Source organism: Hippopotamus amphibius, chromosome 8 (genome assembly GCF_030028045.1).
Source record: "Hippopotamus amphibius kiboko isolate mHipAmp2 chromosome 8, mHipAmp2.hap2, whole genome shotgun sequence".
Taxonomy (NCBI): Eukaryota; Metazoa; Chordata; class Mammalia; order Artiodactyla; family Hippopotamidae; genus Hippopotamus; species Hippopotamus amphibius.
Genome location: NC_080193.1, coordinates 15,257,933 through 15,275,679, shown reverse-complemented (window position 1 = coordinate 15,275,679; position 17,747 = coordinate 15,257,933). Strand labels below are relative to the sequence as shown.

At 48.4% G+C, this 17,747-nt stretch overlaps 1 protein-coding gene across 1 annotated transcript in view; it reads right to left on the bottom strand.

The window, feature by feature from the left end:
• Positions 1-3,713: 3,713 nt before the first annotated feature.
• Positions 3,714-17,747, bottom strand: part of FBXW8 (F-box and WD repeat domain containing 8) — a 121,630-nt gene continuing 107,596 nt past the window's right edge. The window contains exons 9-11 of the mRNA XM_057744593.1: positions 10,092-10,265; positions 7,374-7,484; positions 3,714-6,684 (exon numbers count right to left, since the gene is read on the bottom strand). Coding sequence (XP_057600576.1) covers positions 6,540-6,684; positions 7,374-7,484; positions 10,092-10,265 — 430 coding nt within the window. The 3' untranslated portion in view covers positions 3,714-6,539. The remainder of the gene's footprint in view (positions 6,685-7,373; positions 7,485-10,091; positions 10,266-17,747) is intronic.

The following is a 17,747-nucleotide window of genomic DNA, read 5'->3' as shown; positions in this document are numbered from 1 at the left end:
TAGCGGTTTGGTCACTTCCAGAGCTCTGCTTCTTTAACTTTTATTTTTTAAATTGAAGTATAGTTGATTTACAATGTTGTGCTAATTTCTGCTGCACAGCAAAGTGACTCAGTCATACATATATATACATTATTTTTTTAATATTCTTTTCCATTATGGTTTAGCCCAGGAGATTGGATATAGTTCCCTGTGCTACACAGTAGGATCTGCTTGTTATTTAGACTTGTGCTTAGTTCCACAAATGTATTAATTTTTTTTAAATTTATTTGTTTTGGCTGTGTTGGGTCCTTGTTGCTGCACATGGGCTTTCTCTAGTTGTGGAGAGCGGGGACTGCTCTTTGTTGCGGTAGGCGGGCTTCTCGTGGTGGTTTCTCTTGTTGCGGAGCATGGGTTCTAAGCATGTGGGCTCAGTAGTTGTGGTGCAGGGTCTTAGTTGCTCTGCAGCATGTGGGATCTTTCTGGATGAGGGATCGAACCCATGTCCCCTGCACTGGCAGGCGGATTCTTAACCACTGCGCCTCCAGGGAATTCCTCCACAAATGTTTTGATATTTTCAAAGCAGTAGGTCAGGGTGAAGGTCCAGGCCACTGCTTCTTACCCTCCAGGTACTGGCAATTGGGTGGGAAAGTGGGATGTGATCTCCCCCTCCTTCCTGTCCCCCCCTTCCCCTGCTGCTGGGATCGGTTGCTTACATCCCTGGTGCCTGGCTGCCAGCAGACGGAATCTAGAAAGTCCTGGTATTGGGAGAGCTGGTCCTGTTGAGGTGCTAGTTAGCTCTTCTCCAGGACAGGTCTCCAGTGAGACCCCTGGAGCCTGGCAGAAGTGTGCATCCCACCCCCGCTCCCCGTGCCGTGTCCTTCCCGGCCCTGCACAACAGCCAGGGACCCGCAGAGTCACAGAGCAGCAGGACTGCTGGTGTGGCCACCGTAGGCTGGATTTTCTGGAATTCTCCCAATTTGCTTCTGTTTTGTACTTCTCAACAAAGGCAGTTCATTAATATAAAGTGTTTTTTTTTTGTTGTTTTGTTTTTACAAATAATCAATCTGCCACCAGCCCCCCTGCCGAGCTTGGGAGACGTGGCCCGTGTGGGCACACAGCAAGCGTTTGCACTTGTTCAGACCACTGAGGGCTGGCCTCATGTCTTTAAAGCTTTGGGCCTTGGCTTACCTACACCACTAATTAGAATGAGATTTATTCACCCTGAGCCTGGTCCATGCTGCTCAAAAGTGAGCTGATTTGTTCACCATCACTGAGGATGCTGTCTGATCAGCAGGGTTGGGGCTCATTTCCACCAGAGCGTGGGCCAGAGTCCGCCTGGGGCTCCCCCGCCGGCTCCCAGGGCACTGTGTGTGTGATGTGGTGTTTTCACTCATTTGGTGGTTCAGGGGGTGATCAGGGTCGGCTCTTAGTTGGTACAGGCCTGCTCCTAGGCAGAGTGGTTCTTCCCAGTCTGCTGGCCTTTGATTAGAAAGAACAGGTTCACTGCTCTGGGCACGCCTCTCAGGATGGCTGTCTGGGCAGTGCGGTCTGCAGAGGCTGGAGGCTGGGAAACGGCTCCTGTTACCTGCTGGACCAGTGGACGTGCCCAGGAGGGGCTTTCTGGCTGCAGAGACCCTGCGCGAGTGTAGCAGCCTCTCCTCACATCTGAAGCAGCCCAACGCAGGTGATGTGTTTGTTCTAAAATAGGGACGTTGAGAAATCAACAGATGCACTTGTTTTACAGCTTTCCTTCTATTAGGAATTATACCCGTGCCTAACCAGTGCTAAGTTAAATATTTGAAGTCAGTGCTTCGAGGACCTCAGGCCGTGGTTGGAGGAGACGGAGCAGGGACAGTGTCCGCAGTCTGCGGGCTGAGGGTGAGGTCCCCTCTCTCCACCTATATCCCAGGAATCGGCCGAAAGCATATTACCAAGGGCAAAAGTTACCAGAACTCAGCTTTTGGCTGTTAAAAGAATACGGCAGTTTGACACAAACATGGCAATGTGGTAGGTGTACAAAAGGGCTGTGTAATGGAAATCTAATATGAGAAGCTCAGGGGAAACCTTCTGCAGCCACGTTAAACATGAATTATGGATAAGCGAATGGAGTAAGTAACAGCTTCCAATTTTGGCCAAGCACCCTCTGAGGGAACGCATTATTGCTAGACTTCACCAGAACAAGTGTTATTTTCTGATCCCAGGGACTGGAAAGATCTTGGTGCGCTTTGCTCATGGGAGGCAGGTCATGTATGGATCTGGTCCTTGTTGCTGAGCTGCTGAACCTGTCTCCGCTACCTGAGGTCCACCAGGCTGGAGCTGAACTGCAGACGGCACAGTGACTTACATAGGCTGATGGAGAGTTAAAAATACAAGTTGCCTTGGCAAGGGTTCTGCAAACACCAGCTTTGCAAGCTGTCCTCCCACACCGTGACCTTGGGAAGGCCTTGGAGAGTTGAGTGGGAGGAGCCGGGTGTCACTGTTGCCTTTGTCTCTGGGCTTCTCCAGAATCAGTGAACAAGTGCCAGCAGGGGTTCAGTGGTGGATGAACTTGGCCCCAGGACTGAGGACTCTGAAGGGCCCATGGTGGCTGCTCTTCTTTCCAGTCCCCATGTGGAACAGGTCAGCAAGGGACTAGGTTTCTGGTCGTTACCCCAGGAGTGGTCCACAGGGCAGCAGTAAGGTCAGAGGATGTGCTGTTCTCAGAGGAGCAGTTTATGGTTGCCGCATCCCTGACAAACAGGCAGCGTTTGTGCTGGCACCAGGCAAGGGGAGAGGAGATACAGGAGTGGGTGGAGGGGAGCCTGCCCTGCCCTCCTAGGGGAAAAAAGGTCCCCGGTGCAGAAACTCTGCTCGGAAGCCCCCGCCCACCATCAGAGGTGGAGAGCAGACTGGCGCCCACGTGGCACCAGCAGGAGCCCAGTGAGAGGAGCTGTGCCATCGCCCCTTCCAGGCAGCCTCTGTCCACATCACCGCGGGCCCCGCCGCCACAGCCAGGGAGCCATCTGGCCTGGCCGCGGGTGAGGCGGGCAGATCCCAGGTCTGCATGGCTGGGGGCACCGTGGCCGGGCGGCCAGCACCACACGCTCCCAGCTGCCGCAGCTGCTGCTCAGAGGAAAGTCGGAGTCGGGAAGGCTGGCCGGCCCCCGCCGCAGCCACTGTCACAGACCGGCCTGTCCTGACAGGCTGTGGACGGTCGTAACGAGAAGGCTGTGCCCCCTACCAGGAAGCGCTTCTCTCCAACGGTGAGCACAATTGGTTTGCAGTCGCCGGTGTCTGTCATCTGCACAGAGAATGGGACGCGCCGTCCCCTCAAATGTGGGGCCTCTGGTGCTGAGGAGGGGTACGGAGGAGGTACCTGGTGTGGTCAGCTTTCCCTCGGGAGGGGAAGGTGATGTCGGCCCTGGGATGTCTCTTCAAACGAATTGCTGCCTGGGCAGCGGCGGCACCAAGGCAGCACAGGGCCGCGATTGCAAAGCACAGTCTAGCGGCCACAGAGGACATTCTCAGGGGGGCCGTGGTTCCCTTGGAGAATCTGATGAAAGAGCCATACGTCCTCCCAGAAAATGCCCTTATGCAGTTTCACATATGGTTGTGTGGGTTTCTTGGATCCTGGGCTAAGAACCCCTCTAATAGTGGTTTTGGGAAAACCTATTCAACATGCCAGGTGAGATTTCCAGGGTGGGGGAGAGCTGGTAAAGTAGTATGCCAGGATGACAAGTAATTTCAGCAATAAATACACTTTAAAAATTTAATACCAGAACCAACATGGACATGTTATAAAGTAGAAAGCGAAAGTCATACAGTGGTTAAGGTAAGACAAAGATTTCTGGTGTCTGGCCCTCTGGCTCCCCCAGCGGGATATCCAAGTCTCTCTTGTCTTTAGGGGAGACCCGGGGCTGAGGCTGAAAAGCAGAAGAGCCACAAAAGGAAAGTAGATGCTACGTCAGCTAAGCACTCAGAACTTGCGAGGCTCCCACAAAATAGCCAGTGGAGACAGAGGTGAGGTTGGGATGAGCAGGAGGGGGTGGACGTGGGCCAAGATTTTTTTAAGCCACTGGTAACTGCTGGTTCATAAAAGAACTTTGATCCTTTCCCATCAGGGCGATTTCTGCCAGGATGTAAGGTTTACAGCAAAAAATGCTGACTGAGCTTGGCGTGCTTGGAGATGATAATTTGGGTCCAATAAACTCTCCTTCACAAAACTCAGGTGGTTTTCATGAATGGAAGATATTGTCAACAGGCTGGGACCAAAAACCCCACACTTGTAACATTTTACACTGGACCAGCAGTTGGCAGTGAATGAAAGTAGTTTAAAACTATTTTTACTTTCAGTAAAATTTTCTGGGTCTAATTTCTTTTGAACTCTTCCATTATCCTTAATTTCCTGCAAAGCTAGGAGGGAGAATGCATCTGCAAAATGAACTGTGGAATCAGACTGAAAGGGACTGCTTCTTAAAAGAGAAAATAAACTTTCCCCAGTGGTCCAGTTGCACTAAGTCTGTGAGAGGTGAAAACCGTCTAAAGCAAGGTCACTAGGGGGTCAGAGCGCCACACGGCGGTGAGCGTAAATAAAACACATACTGCATTTGCCAGCTGCAGACTGACTTCATTTATGAAGAAATGGGGTTTGCTGAAAGGAAGCAGAAAACTCTCCTGCCACAGCCACCTTCCCGGGAAGGCAGCCTGAGGGAAAGCAATGCTCTCGGGACTGTGGGCATGGTTCCCACTCTGGGCTCTCCCTCTGGCTCTGTCATCCTGTCTAGTTGGATGTGGATTTTTTATGACTGAGGATCTCAATCTGAAAAGCCTTCCAAAACCCTCACCACTCAAAAGTTCTAGGCCTCCGAGGAATGGTGTATTTCCCAACCGTTCGCACCCGTGAACAGCAGGAAAGTTTCACTTTGCTCTTGGATCAGAGGGGACATTACCCCCACGCTGAAGATACTGTTTGATTATGCCGTCTTTTTTCCCCTTATCAAGAGTTGTATATTTTGTCTTTTCAAAAAACTGCTTTTGGCTTTATGATCAACTTCACCACTTGTTGGTTTCCTAGTTCATTAATGTGTTTCTATCCTGATTTAACTCCTTTATACTTTGTTTAGGATCACTGTGATCTTTTTTAAGCTTTCTGGGGTGACAGCTTGGCACATTGATTTAAAGTCACGACGTCTCCCCACCCCATTCTTTCCTTGTCCCCTGAGTCTTGGTGTTCAGGGCTCCCACTGTCACCTTGGGCTAGAGAGTTCCTATTTTCCATTTTTCTTTCCCTCTTTGAAACCAAGTTAATTCAGGAGTGCCTGGAGCTTCCAGGTGTTTTTGTTTAGTTTTTTGTTAATTCTAATTGTATCACATTGGGATTGGGGCACTGGATTGGGCCTGTCTGGTATTGCTTTGTGTAACTGAGGTTTTCCTAGTGGCCTTTCATACATGGTCATTTTTTGTGCATGGTCCATGGGGTATTTGAAAAAGGACAGAATCCTATCTACATCGTGTCTAGCTTATAAGTTATACTAAATCCTCCAAATGCTTACATATTTTTATTGATTTGATCACCCACCATGTACATGGGTTTTGTTTCTCTGTGTGGTTCTATCAGCTTTTTGCTCTGATGTTTTGAAGGTAGCTTAGGTGGCTGCTGCTTACAATAGTCTAAATCAAGAGTAATGCAAGGGTTTGCCCTCTTAATCCTCTGGAAATGGAAGCTTTTTATGAACTGGTCTCTCGTGTTGCCCTAGTTTATCTCAGTGGTTTAACATGACGGATCCTCCGATGTCTCTCTCCTCTCATTCTCTACTCCAGAATCCATCATCTTCCACCCCACATGGAGGATGGCTGTGTATTCAATATGTAGAAAATGTGTTTGTATCGTGTGTCATAGACACAATAGGAAGCAAAACAGTTGTTAATGAAGTAATTGTATAAATATATAATTATAAACCATGTTAAAAGCTACCAGGAAAAAGTACTGTTCTCCCAGGTTGGGTGGTGGTGGTTGGGGGTAGTGGCAGAGAAGACAACCCAGAGTTGAGTTCCTAATCTCAGATCCAAGGGCTCAGTGGGTGTCGGGGCCTTGTAGGCTCAGAGACCAGCATTTCCAAAGGCCCCCAAAGAAGACAGGGTTTGGAGACTGGGAAGAGGGGGAGTGGGCTGCAGAAGGACCTTACATGAGAGCAGTAGCAAGGCCTGTGAGTAGTGTGCAGAACGATGTGGGGAGACCCCAGGGTGACCCTCATGAGACAGGTGGGGAGCAGAGGCAGGGCTAAGGGGGAGGAACACAGAGGAAGGCGGTACAAACTTGAGCCATCAGTGGCGGTACTCAAAGCCATGGGAGAGAGAACAGGGTAAGATGAAACGAGCCCTGACAAACGCAGCTGGAGAAACATGAACTGGCAAAGGAGAAAAGCAAAGGCAGTAGAGGAATGTGCGCGGCCACACGAGTGCGCCTGGGGCTGCTTTCTTCCCCCGACACCTAAAACCCAGTGTGGTGCGCCTCTGCAGCTCCAGACTTCACAGAGTTGCTGCTTCCCATGCGTCTCCTTGCTCCCAAGTGAGGCGATTCCCTAAACACTGTCGTAGGGAAAAGCAAGTGCCAGGTCGTAGCTGTAACCCGGTATGGTGTCACAGGACGAACGGCAGATGGGAACGGTGCTCTGAAAGGCCAGCCGGTCCACTGCAAACTCGTAGGCCTGGATCAGCCCCTGGTGTCTAGAGAGAGCACAGAGACGGTGGCGGGGTCAGTGTTGGTTCCCAGCCCCTGCCCCCCGTGACTTCTGTCTCTGCAGCAGGCATTTGCTTGACACAGGAGAGGGATTCATCGTGACAAACGTTTGTTTTGAGCCCACAGTGTGTCGGACACTCCAGATCCTGGGACTGGAGATAAACAGGTGAGCAGACAGATCTGATGGAGGGAATGGAGTGCTGGGAGGCACCTGGGTGAGCAGGGAGGCAGGCGGGGAAAGCTTCACGAAGAGTCACTCGGAAGCCAGGCCACCAGTAATAAGGGCCCCTGAGCCTCCTGCAAGGGCCTCCCCTCTGGCAGCTGTCACCCAGCAGGCTGAGCACGAGGACTGGGCTTTGCCACTGTCGCTAGGATTCTAACACCACAGGTCCCTGAGCCTTTTGTCTCGGGCTCTTGGCACGTGTGGCCCTCCCCGTGTCCCTACTGCCCCCCGCACCGTCCTGCTGAAGCGCCTGAAACAGGCACTCAGCAATTGTTATTGGCTAATATCACTCTGCCGCATCTACATGTATATTCCTGACTTCTGTGAAAAGAACAGCTGGGCCGAGGGTACGTCAGGTAGGGAACAGTGTGGCCTGGGGTGTTCTAATAGCCAAGCTAAGAGCGTCTCTTCGGCCCTCCTACAAACCCAGACCAACCCAACCCAAGCACTGACCTCCGGTGGGTGGCGAAGTTGTCTAGGTCAGCGTTGCGCACCACCCGCTCGTAGGGCACGTGCGCTGTGATGAGGCTGTGGCTGTTGAAGGAGAGGTGCCGCACGGGGTGTCTGGAACACACAGGGAGGGAACGCTCGTCAAGGTAGGTCCCACTGAAACTCAGCACATCCGACCTTTGCTACTGCGGTCCTGGAGGTTTGGAGCTGCAAGGGACTCTAGAAGCGTCTAAGCCAGGCTTTTCCCTTACAGAGGAGGCAACCAGGTCCCCAGAGGGGCAGTGTCTGGCCTCAGTTCCCAAAGCTAGCAGAAGCAAGGCCACTCGCCGAGCCTACTCCAGAAGCACGTCTCAAAGGCCCTGTGCTCCCTGGCTGATGCCCTAAACGTACTGGTACGCTGGGACATAAAAGATGAAACACCTGAGACAATTCAGACACACGTGCTGGAGAACAGCCCCATTTTGCCCCCCTGGCTGGCTGGCCTTGGATGAGTGACTCCAGCTCTGAGCCAGGCTCCCCAGCTGCAGGGCGTGTCGAGTGGTGCCCCACAAAGGGCCGCCAGTCCTGAAGTCAGAGGGCTACAAATGACACGTGTACTCTGGGTTGTGAAAACACACTCAGGAAGCTTTGGAACAAAATGGCTTGCAACCTATGTAGCAAGGGCTTTTGTTCATTCTACAAACTTTTTTCCAGTGGTGCACTGAGCCAGGAGACACAGGATAGAAAGATGTCTAATGCAAGCAGCTGCCTGCCATCAGAGATCCCCAGCTGTTAAGAAGGTGAGATCCATTCCCACAAAAAAATAGCATTTCTACAGCACGAGAGATGTTAAGCTACAAGATGAGACACAGAACTGAGCACTTGGGAAGAGCAACAGGAGACGTTGGCACAGACTGAAAAGGTCTGCCAGGCCCCAGGAGACGCTGGCCCATCAGCCAGGCCCTTTCAGAAGGGCAGAGGGTGGCATGGAGGGGATTGGGGGGGGGGGCATCCCTTCAGGCTGAGTTGCAGCTGCACTGGGGACAGGTGTCTTGGCCAGAACAGAGGATTCTCTCAAGAGTAATGAAAGTAAGGGAGCGCCTGAGTCCAGGGTCTGCGGCACCAGTTGAGAAAGTGTGGCTGGAGGACTTCGCTCAAGGCCCAGTGAGGCAGGAGGGATGGAAAACAAAGCCACAACGAGAACAGGGAAGGGAGAGGTCGGGGCTCAGTCCCAGGCTTGCAGCTGGCTGACTGCCAGTACCAGCGACAGAAAGGGGAGGTCAAGGGAGAGCTGGCTGAGGAGGGATGCGAGGACCTGGGGAATGTGGCCGAAGGGGCAGAAGGCTGAGCAACAGCAGGATCAGAGCTCAAGAGGGAGTCGGGATTGGCAGCGGGCAGGGCCGCGAGGACTCAAGTGAGTACCAGAATCCTGGCAGGAGATGGACGAGGCATCAGCCTTGCTTTGGTGACCTTCTCTGGGACAAGCCACTCTGCACTGGTGAGAACTGGATGTGCGTTTGCAAACGAGTCAGGAAGGCTGGGACAGGATGACAGTTCTGGGCACGACCTTACCCTGGCTTTACCTGAATGACCCGTCCAAGGGAGTGCAGCTTTTCAGGGAGAGAAAAATGATATCTGGAGAGCAGGCCTAGTGAACTAAAACAGAGCTGCTGGTGGCAGTCCATGGAGGCCTGGACTGCAGTGGAAGCTGTCCTAGAGGCCAGGTTGAAGCCAGGTCTTTAGAACAAATTAAAGGGTGTCCCTGAAGGCAGGTAAGAGAATTCAGACTTCCAAGGTGTGAGTTTTAGTTGCCTTTTGGCACCACCTGGTGGCAATTTGGTGCATCACCACGGCAGGCAGGGCTGGACAGAGCCAGGTGGCGTAGAGGGCACCCTGGGCTCTGGTCTGAGGAAGCTGCAGGCCCAAGCACTGGCTACTCCTGCCCTCGGAGAGAGAAACCAATTCCTCTTTTGACCTCAAACTAGACCCATGAGCAGTGTTTACATCATGCCTTGCAGTTAGTGGGGACACGTCTTGGTGTGTATCTGGCCTCCTGCCCTAGAACATCTTGTTAGAGCGGTGCTGAGGGACAGGCAGGGGTGGGAGGGACTCGTGGTCTGTCTCCCACAGACATGGGGGGGCTGGGGGGCCGTGAGCAAGGTGAGAGGGCCTTGGGTCAGCTCCAGCTGATCTCCAGGTGAGGCCACCTCTGCTTTAAAGGTTAGAAGCAAACTTGAAATGTTTTACCACTTAGGCCCCTTTAGTATCCATTTACCTACGTCTGTGAAGCCAGCTGCTGTGCTTGGGAGAATATCTCTCCCCTGAATTTTAGAGCTAAAGGTTAAAGTTACAAATGCTTCCTTAGTTGAAGCCTAATTACTTTTAGTCCAAAGTGCCCTTGTAAATGGTAAGGAAGGTCAAGACTCCCTGGAGTAGAGGATGGGGGGCCTGGGCCCAACCCACCTGGGGGCAGACGGACGACCTGCAGCGCCCCTACACGCTGTCTGGCCTGTCCCATTGTGGTCTCTACCTGAGCTGGTATGAGCTGTGGCAGTCTGAACAGTGGAACGGTGACCAGCTCCATTTCTGAGCCCATTCCCTCATCTGAGACGTGGGTATGACAGCAGCTGGCTGGTAGGGTTACAGTGAGGACCACGAGGTAACAGTGCCCGGCTCAGAGGCTGGCTAATACCGTCACTGCTGCTGCTGTGGTTCCTAGACGCACCCGAGGAACACCCGTACCTGGAGTGCACCTCCCACAGCTTCTGGTTCATCCGGTAATCCCACACAGAGACCAGGCCCTCCTCGCCCCCGCTGACAATCTTCCAGTCGTCCATCTGGACTGCGGAGACTCCACGTTGGTGGGCAGAGACGGACAGGGCGATCGTGTCAGTGCGGAGGTCGTGGATCCTCACCCTGTGGGCCCGAGGGGAGCACAGAGGTGAGCACTACGGCCTGGACTGACAATCCCGCCTCAGCCATGCTGCTCGGTGCACAGCAGCCCTACGAGACAACGTGAAACCCCTTCCGTTACAAACACCCAGACACTGATACTGAACTTTCACCTCCTCCTTAGTGTACTCTCACAGGAGGCCAAGAGGCACAAAAAATGAACTAATTTAGAGCACCCACAACCGCTGCAAGCACAGAGCAAAGACGACTCAGGACAAATACACCAGCTACCCTGCTGCTGGCTTCATGTGCTCCACAGGGGAGACGCCTGGCCTGGTGCCTCTGGGGGGACGCTGGCCCGAGAAGCCTGTCCAAAGGGTAAGTGTACTGCCCAGTGTGGCAGTTTTGTTGTTCGTGTAAAAGTCTGTTAAGAGCAAGATGTAAAACAGCTACATCTGCCTGCAAACCGAACCCTTACCTGGTGGGAAAACACCACTTTTCGGGTATTTAACTCAGCTTTTTTCATCCCCACCTTGCTGACATTTGGAAAGGGGACTGCACCTACGGCTGACTAAGCACAACAGCATCGTGGTCAGAGCATGTGGATACTGGGCAGTCACTTATCTCAAGTCTTGAGATAAGTACTTACCTTGTAATAATCAGAATTTCTTTAAGGATGTCTTTAAAAGCTACTTTTTGTACAAGTATATGCTGAATTTCCATATAAGCATAAATTAGACAATCAGAACTCTCTTATCCACTGGAAACATGAACACAGTTCCTGAAATAAGCCACAAGAGCTAAAATTGTGGCAACATTTCAGTGAAGGTGAATTTAACAGCCCCTATGGTGCACAGAGAGGAAGAGATGATCGCTGCCCTGAAAAGATGCCACCGGCGAGCAGGGAGCTGAACAAACATGTCTGGCACAAAACACGTGGAAAGACGGGATTATATCAAACATGTTCTAGGTCCTAAACTCTTACAGGTACAGGAGTGCCTATAAGAGTTTATAGCACAAATTATGTTCAGAGTTCTGAGAGGAAATTACTTGAACTGGAAATTCTATACCTAGCTTACCTACCAAGTTTGAGGGCATAATGAAGAGTTTTCTTTGCTTTTGTTTTTAACAGAAAAGGATTCAAAGTGAGCTACCCGTGGATGCTCTCAAAGAAAGTGATGTGGCAAAATATCAGAAGGACCATGAGGAGCCGACGCACAGGCCACAGAGTGATGTATGAAACAAACACTGGATGTAGCAGACAGCTTAGAAAGACCTAACACGTCACCTGGGTGGACAGAGCCATGAAAGAAGCTCAAATAGGTCACAAAGCAAAACTGAATATATGCTACACACAAAAGGCACATTTGCAGTTGACAAGGAAGAGAGGAGACAATTTTAATACCTGAAAAGGTAGATTTCAGAGCAAAAAGCATTAGCCTAAGAGTACTTCATAATGATGAGAAGGGTACAGTTTACTACATGCTTGATAAAACTTGCCAGGAAAAAAACAAAAAACTCCACATGATACCTGAAACTAATATAGAATTATAAATCAACTATATTTCAATTTAAAAAACCCACATAGACCTAATTTCTTTTCTGTAGGTAGATTCCCCCCTTTTTTTTTAATAATTTGGTTTCTTTCATCATTATACTCTACTCAGGTTTTCTGTTTCTTGAGTTATTTTAAATCTCCAAATTTTAAGACCTAGATGAATAAATGACTTCCCAGGAAAATAAGAATTATCAAAGCTGACCCCCAGGAGACAGAAAATCCAAACAGATCAAAGAACTCGGGGCAAGCTGGGAAAGCTGTCAAGGAGCAACCCGTCCCTGCAAAACAAGAACAAGCGAAAGGGGCCCAACCTGGAAGGAACAGCCCTCCCCGCAACCTGGGCTACATCCACTGAGCCACAGCACAGCAAAAAGAGGAAAGCTTCTGCCTCTTTACATGCAGCCAGCATTCTGTTATTACCCAAAACCTGACACTGCGAGCACGATAGAAGACAGCTACAGATCTGCACCAGTGCCAAGACCTGAATAAAATATCAACTAATAGAATTCACAGCAACATGTTACCAGCAAGTGGACTCCATCTAGGATGTCCATTCCTGTGGTCCACCACGCCACTATGACAAGAAACCCATAGCCAGGGTCACTTCCGTGGACGCTAAAGAGAGATTAGATTAAATAGGACACTTATTCCTAATGAAAAGTCTTAAAGAAAAAAAAAAATAGTAATCTACTTTTACCAATATTATTTAACATTATTTTAAAAAATCAGATACCATTAGATAAAAGAAGAAAATGAGAAGTGGACAAATTTATCATTAGGGTTGACAATCCAAGGTAATTCAGTAATAATTCAAATGTATTTTAATGTCAAAATCAATAACTATCCTTTGTACAAACAACCACTAGTTTTAAAAAATGTAATTGAAGAAAAGATCCCACTTAAATTAGAATTATAGGCAAAATACCCTGTAATAACTTGCTCAGTTTGGAGCACTACCATATACATTATACCAACATTAATTATAGAGGGCTCCAAGAGTTAAACAATTTAAAATATTCAGGATAGGAAGGCCTTTGTAAACATTTTTTTAAAAAACAAAAAAAGAAGTCAAGGTAAATGGAAAACTGGGGAAAATACACTGGAGAGACTGGCTGATTTCTTGAAAAAAAAAAAAAATCCTTCAAATTGATAGTAAAGATTGATAACCCATTATTAAACTGAGAGAAAAGATAAACAGTTCACAGGAAAAGAAATACTAACGGCTTTTAAACACATGGAAGATGTTCAAGTTCACTGGTAATGAGAGAAATTACACACTAAAACTATTGATACAATACAGTAATGTCACTTGTCTACCTGTCTCCCTAGCAAAGGTAAAGTTTGGTAGTCTCGGTTGTCTTTGGTCTCTGAGACCTTCCACACTGGTGAGCCCTGGATGGAGGAGGTAATTCTGTACGGCTGATGTGACCACTAGCCTCTCTCTGGGAAGTGATTTGGCAATATCCAACAAAAAAAATATACTTCACTTTGACCTAGCAATTCTGCTTCTAGGATTTTATATAGGCTATATTGTGTACATCCACACACATATATACAAGGCCATTAGCCACAGTACTTTTTCCGTAGCAAAGATGAGGCTTCTGTTTCAGGCACCCTGTTGACCCCTCCCACTGAAAATCACTTAATACTGCCGGATAAGATAGAAGTACATCCTTTTAAATGCACTGCTGAGCTCACAGAGTAAGCAACTTCCCTAGGGCCCACACAAAACCAGCCTGGAGAGCTTTGAGCTGCAGTTTTGGTTGCCTGTATGCTTGTGTGGTGGGAGTGAGGCTGTTGGCAGGTGCCAGTCTCAGGAAGCAATGGGACTGGCTCCTCCTGTACCACAGGGGCCAGACTGGAAGACTGGAGTCTACCCGAGGGGAGTACTGAGACCCTGCTTTATAAAAAAAAAAAGCAGTACAGACAAGAAAACATAATCCCTGAAAGTAAACTCATTAGGTAGGCTAGAAGCAGATTAGACAAAGCATTTGTAAATTAGAAAATCTGAAACGTTACCTAGAATGGAGCACGAAGAGAGAAACAGGTGAAAAATGTGAAAGAAGGGTTAGGATTAGGAGACAGGAAGGATGGAAGGGGATGCCCAAAAGAAATTCCAGAAGGAAAAAAATACAGTGTATGGCAAAGAAGCAATATTCAAAGTGTTAATTGCGGAAATTTTTCCGAAATGAAAGCTGGGCATACTCACACTCATGAGCACCAATCAGAATAAATTAAAATACACATCAAACAGTATCATAATAAAGTGGGAACCTGCAAAAGACAAAAGAGGTCTTAAAAGCAACCTGAGACCAAAAGACATTATGATAATTAGACCAACGGGAAAAATGAGAAACAGTATTTACATCGTCATGAATCTGAATGACTCAATGGGGAAGGCACGTCACCTAGCTCCATCAGCTGATGCCACGATGGTGCATCTGCACCGTGGAGACCTGCACAGGCATCAGAGGCTGAGGCAGAGCTACACACACGGAGGGCAGCCGTCGCCCTAACACGGCCACACACCAAGTGCCCTGGGCCCAGCTGTGTGACCCGGGGGGGCGGGGGGGATGCGTGGTGCACACATCTGCATGTAACACAGCCTCCGCTGAGGAAAGACAAGCCCCCAGGAGACAACCTCTCCCTACACATCCTTTTTTGTGCTTTTGAATTCAGTTTTAAAGGTGTAGGTTACCTGTTTAAAAAAAATTTAAAGATAAAATTCTGGAAGGACATACTTGAAGTGGTACAGCAGTTATCTTGGGGAAGAGTGTTAATGGAGGCATGAGGAGAAGAAAGGTGGCTTTCGCTTTTTATTCTAGACACTGCCATGTTGTTTAAGAAACAAGAACTCATTCCTGACTGGGAGGGGCACTCACAGGCCTTCACAAGTACTGGTCCTGCTGCTGCTTAAGTGGGCAGGGGAGGGGATGCCCAGGCTTTCTGTTCTTCTTTAAATTGTACACAACATACCTTATATACACTCCCATGTGGATGTTTTGTTTCAAATAAAACAGGGTTTTAGAAATCTATAGTCAGCACACAGAGGCGAGGTCCGTGGCTGCTTCTAAGCGTGCAGCAGCATGGAGGACCGAGAGGCGGTCTCCCGCCCCCCTTCCCAAGGAGGGGTCTGTGACCAGGAGCTGCAGAGCGAGCATGAAACGCACTGGAGACAAAGAGCTCCCCTGGTCAGCATTTAGAGACACTAATCTTCAGGCATTTGAGGGTGAGAGAAGAGAGAAAAGGTAAAGCTGCTGTGAAAGGAACGCTGCCTGGAGGCTACAGCTGCACTGCTTACTAATGGGAACTTGAAAAGGAAGGGGGGGTGGGAGAAATGTTTAGCTCGAGTACTTTTCAGTGCATATTTGGTTAATAAGGGTCTATTTTGTTCTGGTGATTTTCATAAAGAGCTCCTCTGTTGAATATTTATACTCCATAATTTACAGTTTGGCTGTTAAGGAGACAAAGGCAAACACAAATTTGGTCCAGAAGTTCAAAGTTTGCCATCTGTTTTCCTATTGTATTTAGATACCAGCATGGATGGCTCCAAACAAAATACACAGATACACCGAAAGATACAGCATTAGTGTACTGTATCACTAAGGAAAACAAAAATGGGCCAAAAACAGACTCGAACTTCTCCCCACAGGGAAAAAGGAAAAGCACTCGGAAGAATCTCCTTAGAGAGGCATCGTTCTGGTTTCTGGCTGACAGACGGAGATAGCAAACAGCACGGGGTGTGAAGTCCACACAAACCATTCACATTAAGAAATGCTGTCTGCCTCACACACCTGACAGCGCAGCCCCAATCTGAACAGCAGCGTTCCTTGGCAGAGCCCGTACCCTCAGCGCGCAAATCAAATGCCTGACGTGGGGAAACAGGTAGGACAGCAAACGGGCGCAAACATGCCAAGACAACTGATTCCAGGGACAAAAAGAAGCCAATAGTAGACGTGAATCCCCATCCAGCGTGTGTTTCATCAACTTTGCCCGTTGCAAAGAAAAAAATAATTGGTCTGAGAGCTGTAATTGTATTATGTTTAATATTCATGGTTGGGTTTGGAGGGCTGTTCCAACACTCCCCCTCCTCCAGCCCCTCTCTAATGAAAATCACACCATGGGAGTCGGCTAGAGCCCGCCAATTAAAACAAAAGACACCAGAACCTTCCAAAGACTCCAACAGAGGAGCATCCATCTGATGGGCAGGAAAACGTGCTGGAACCGAGAGGGAGGCACGCTCTGGTTGGTCCTGTGCTAAGAGCTCTGAATAACTTATTATAACACTTGCAGATGGAGCAAATGTAACATTTACGCCCCACTCACTCTCCCTAACAGCCGGCGGCAGCACCAGAAGCCACCACAACTTTATACTTGTCAGAGCGAGAAGCTCCGAGACTCTTTAATTAGGGGTCACAACTCAGAGCTTGCTTCCCATTGGTCTGGATTAAATGGTCCCGTATAATAATAAGGCAACTGTATCGATGGCAAAGATGAAGCCTATTCAGACTCTGGCTCGGCGGTTTCATTAAGAAGGACCTGACCTCCAGCTATATTTCTGTCCAGAAAATAAAGGTAACAAGCAAGACGGCATTAAAATGCAGTCTTTTCTTAAATGACCAAATTAATCAAGAAAACTCATTTCTTTTTTTAAGAAATCAATAACATGATTCTGTTTTATGTCACTGAACCAGGGCTATTAAAGAGGATTTTTAAATATAACCTTACATGCCAAAATCAGTAGCTATACCTGTAATATCTATACAGCACTGACAATGGCCTTTGGTGAGTGATTTCATTTTGAATAGCAACTAGAAAAACATTTTCAGGTAGAACTGCCCAGTTTAATCCAACTAGGCTGTGGTTAGAGCTCTATGTATTGAAAGCTCTACTCTAAAGTTTAGAGCTCTTTGTATATTGCCCATAAGGAATAATAAGCCCCTTGGACTGATCACCTGACCTTTCTGGACCTGTTTCCTTAGCGGGGCCAGCATTCAGTGGTCTTAAAGAGCTCTGCTGAGGACTTCCCTGGTGGCACAGTGGTTAAGACTCTGAGATCCCAATGCAGGGGGCCCAGGTTAGACCCCTGGTCAGGGAACTAGATCCCACATGCATGCCGCTAGCCGCGACTAAGACCAGGCGCAACCAAATAAATAAATAGCGAGCTCTGCTAGACTGAACATTCTGCGATCCTTACAAGCCAGCCCGTGACACGACCTGCAGACAAAAATGATGATGTATATAACACCAAAATAACAAGGCACACTGGAAACATGGAAACATTTAGCTTTCTTTAATATCCTTTTAAATTTTAATCAGATGAAGATACCTAGAATAACCTATTTTATGGTCAATTGATTTTCAACAGTGGTGCCAAGACATTTCAATGGAGAAAGAATAGTCTTTTCAACAGATGATGCTAGGACAGTGGATATCCACATGCAAAAAGAATGAGGCTGGACTCCCACCTCGCACCATATACAAAAATGAACTCCAAATGCATCACAGACCTCAGTGTAGGAGCCAAAACCATAACAATCCTTTTAAGTAAACACAGGAGTAAATCTTTGTGACTCTGGTCTAGGAAACGGCTTCTTCAATATACCAGTAGCACAAGCGACAAAGGAAAAATGTATAAATCAAACTTCATCAACATTAAAAACTTATGTGCTTCAAAGGACACTGTCAGGAGCATGAAAAGACAACCCACAGAATGGGGAGAAACATTTACAAGTCATATCCAGATTATGTGAACAACTCTCACAACTCAATAAACAAAAAGACAGCCTAATTAAAAATGGGCCAAGGATCTGAACAGACATTTATCCAAAGAGGCCAAAAAGCACATGAAAGGATGTTCAACATCACACCCTGAGGACAGCTATAATCAGAGACAGCAGCAGGTGCGGGTGAGGATGTGGAGAAACTGGAACCCCCATACACTGCTG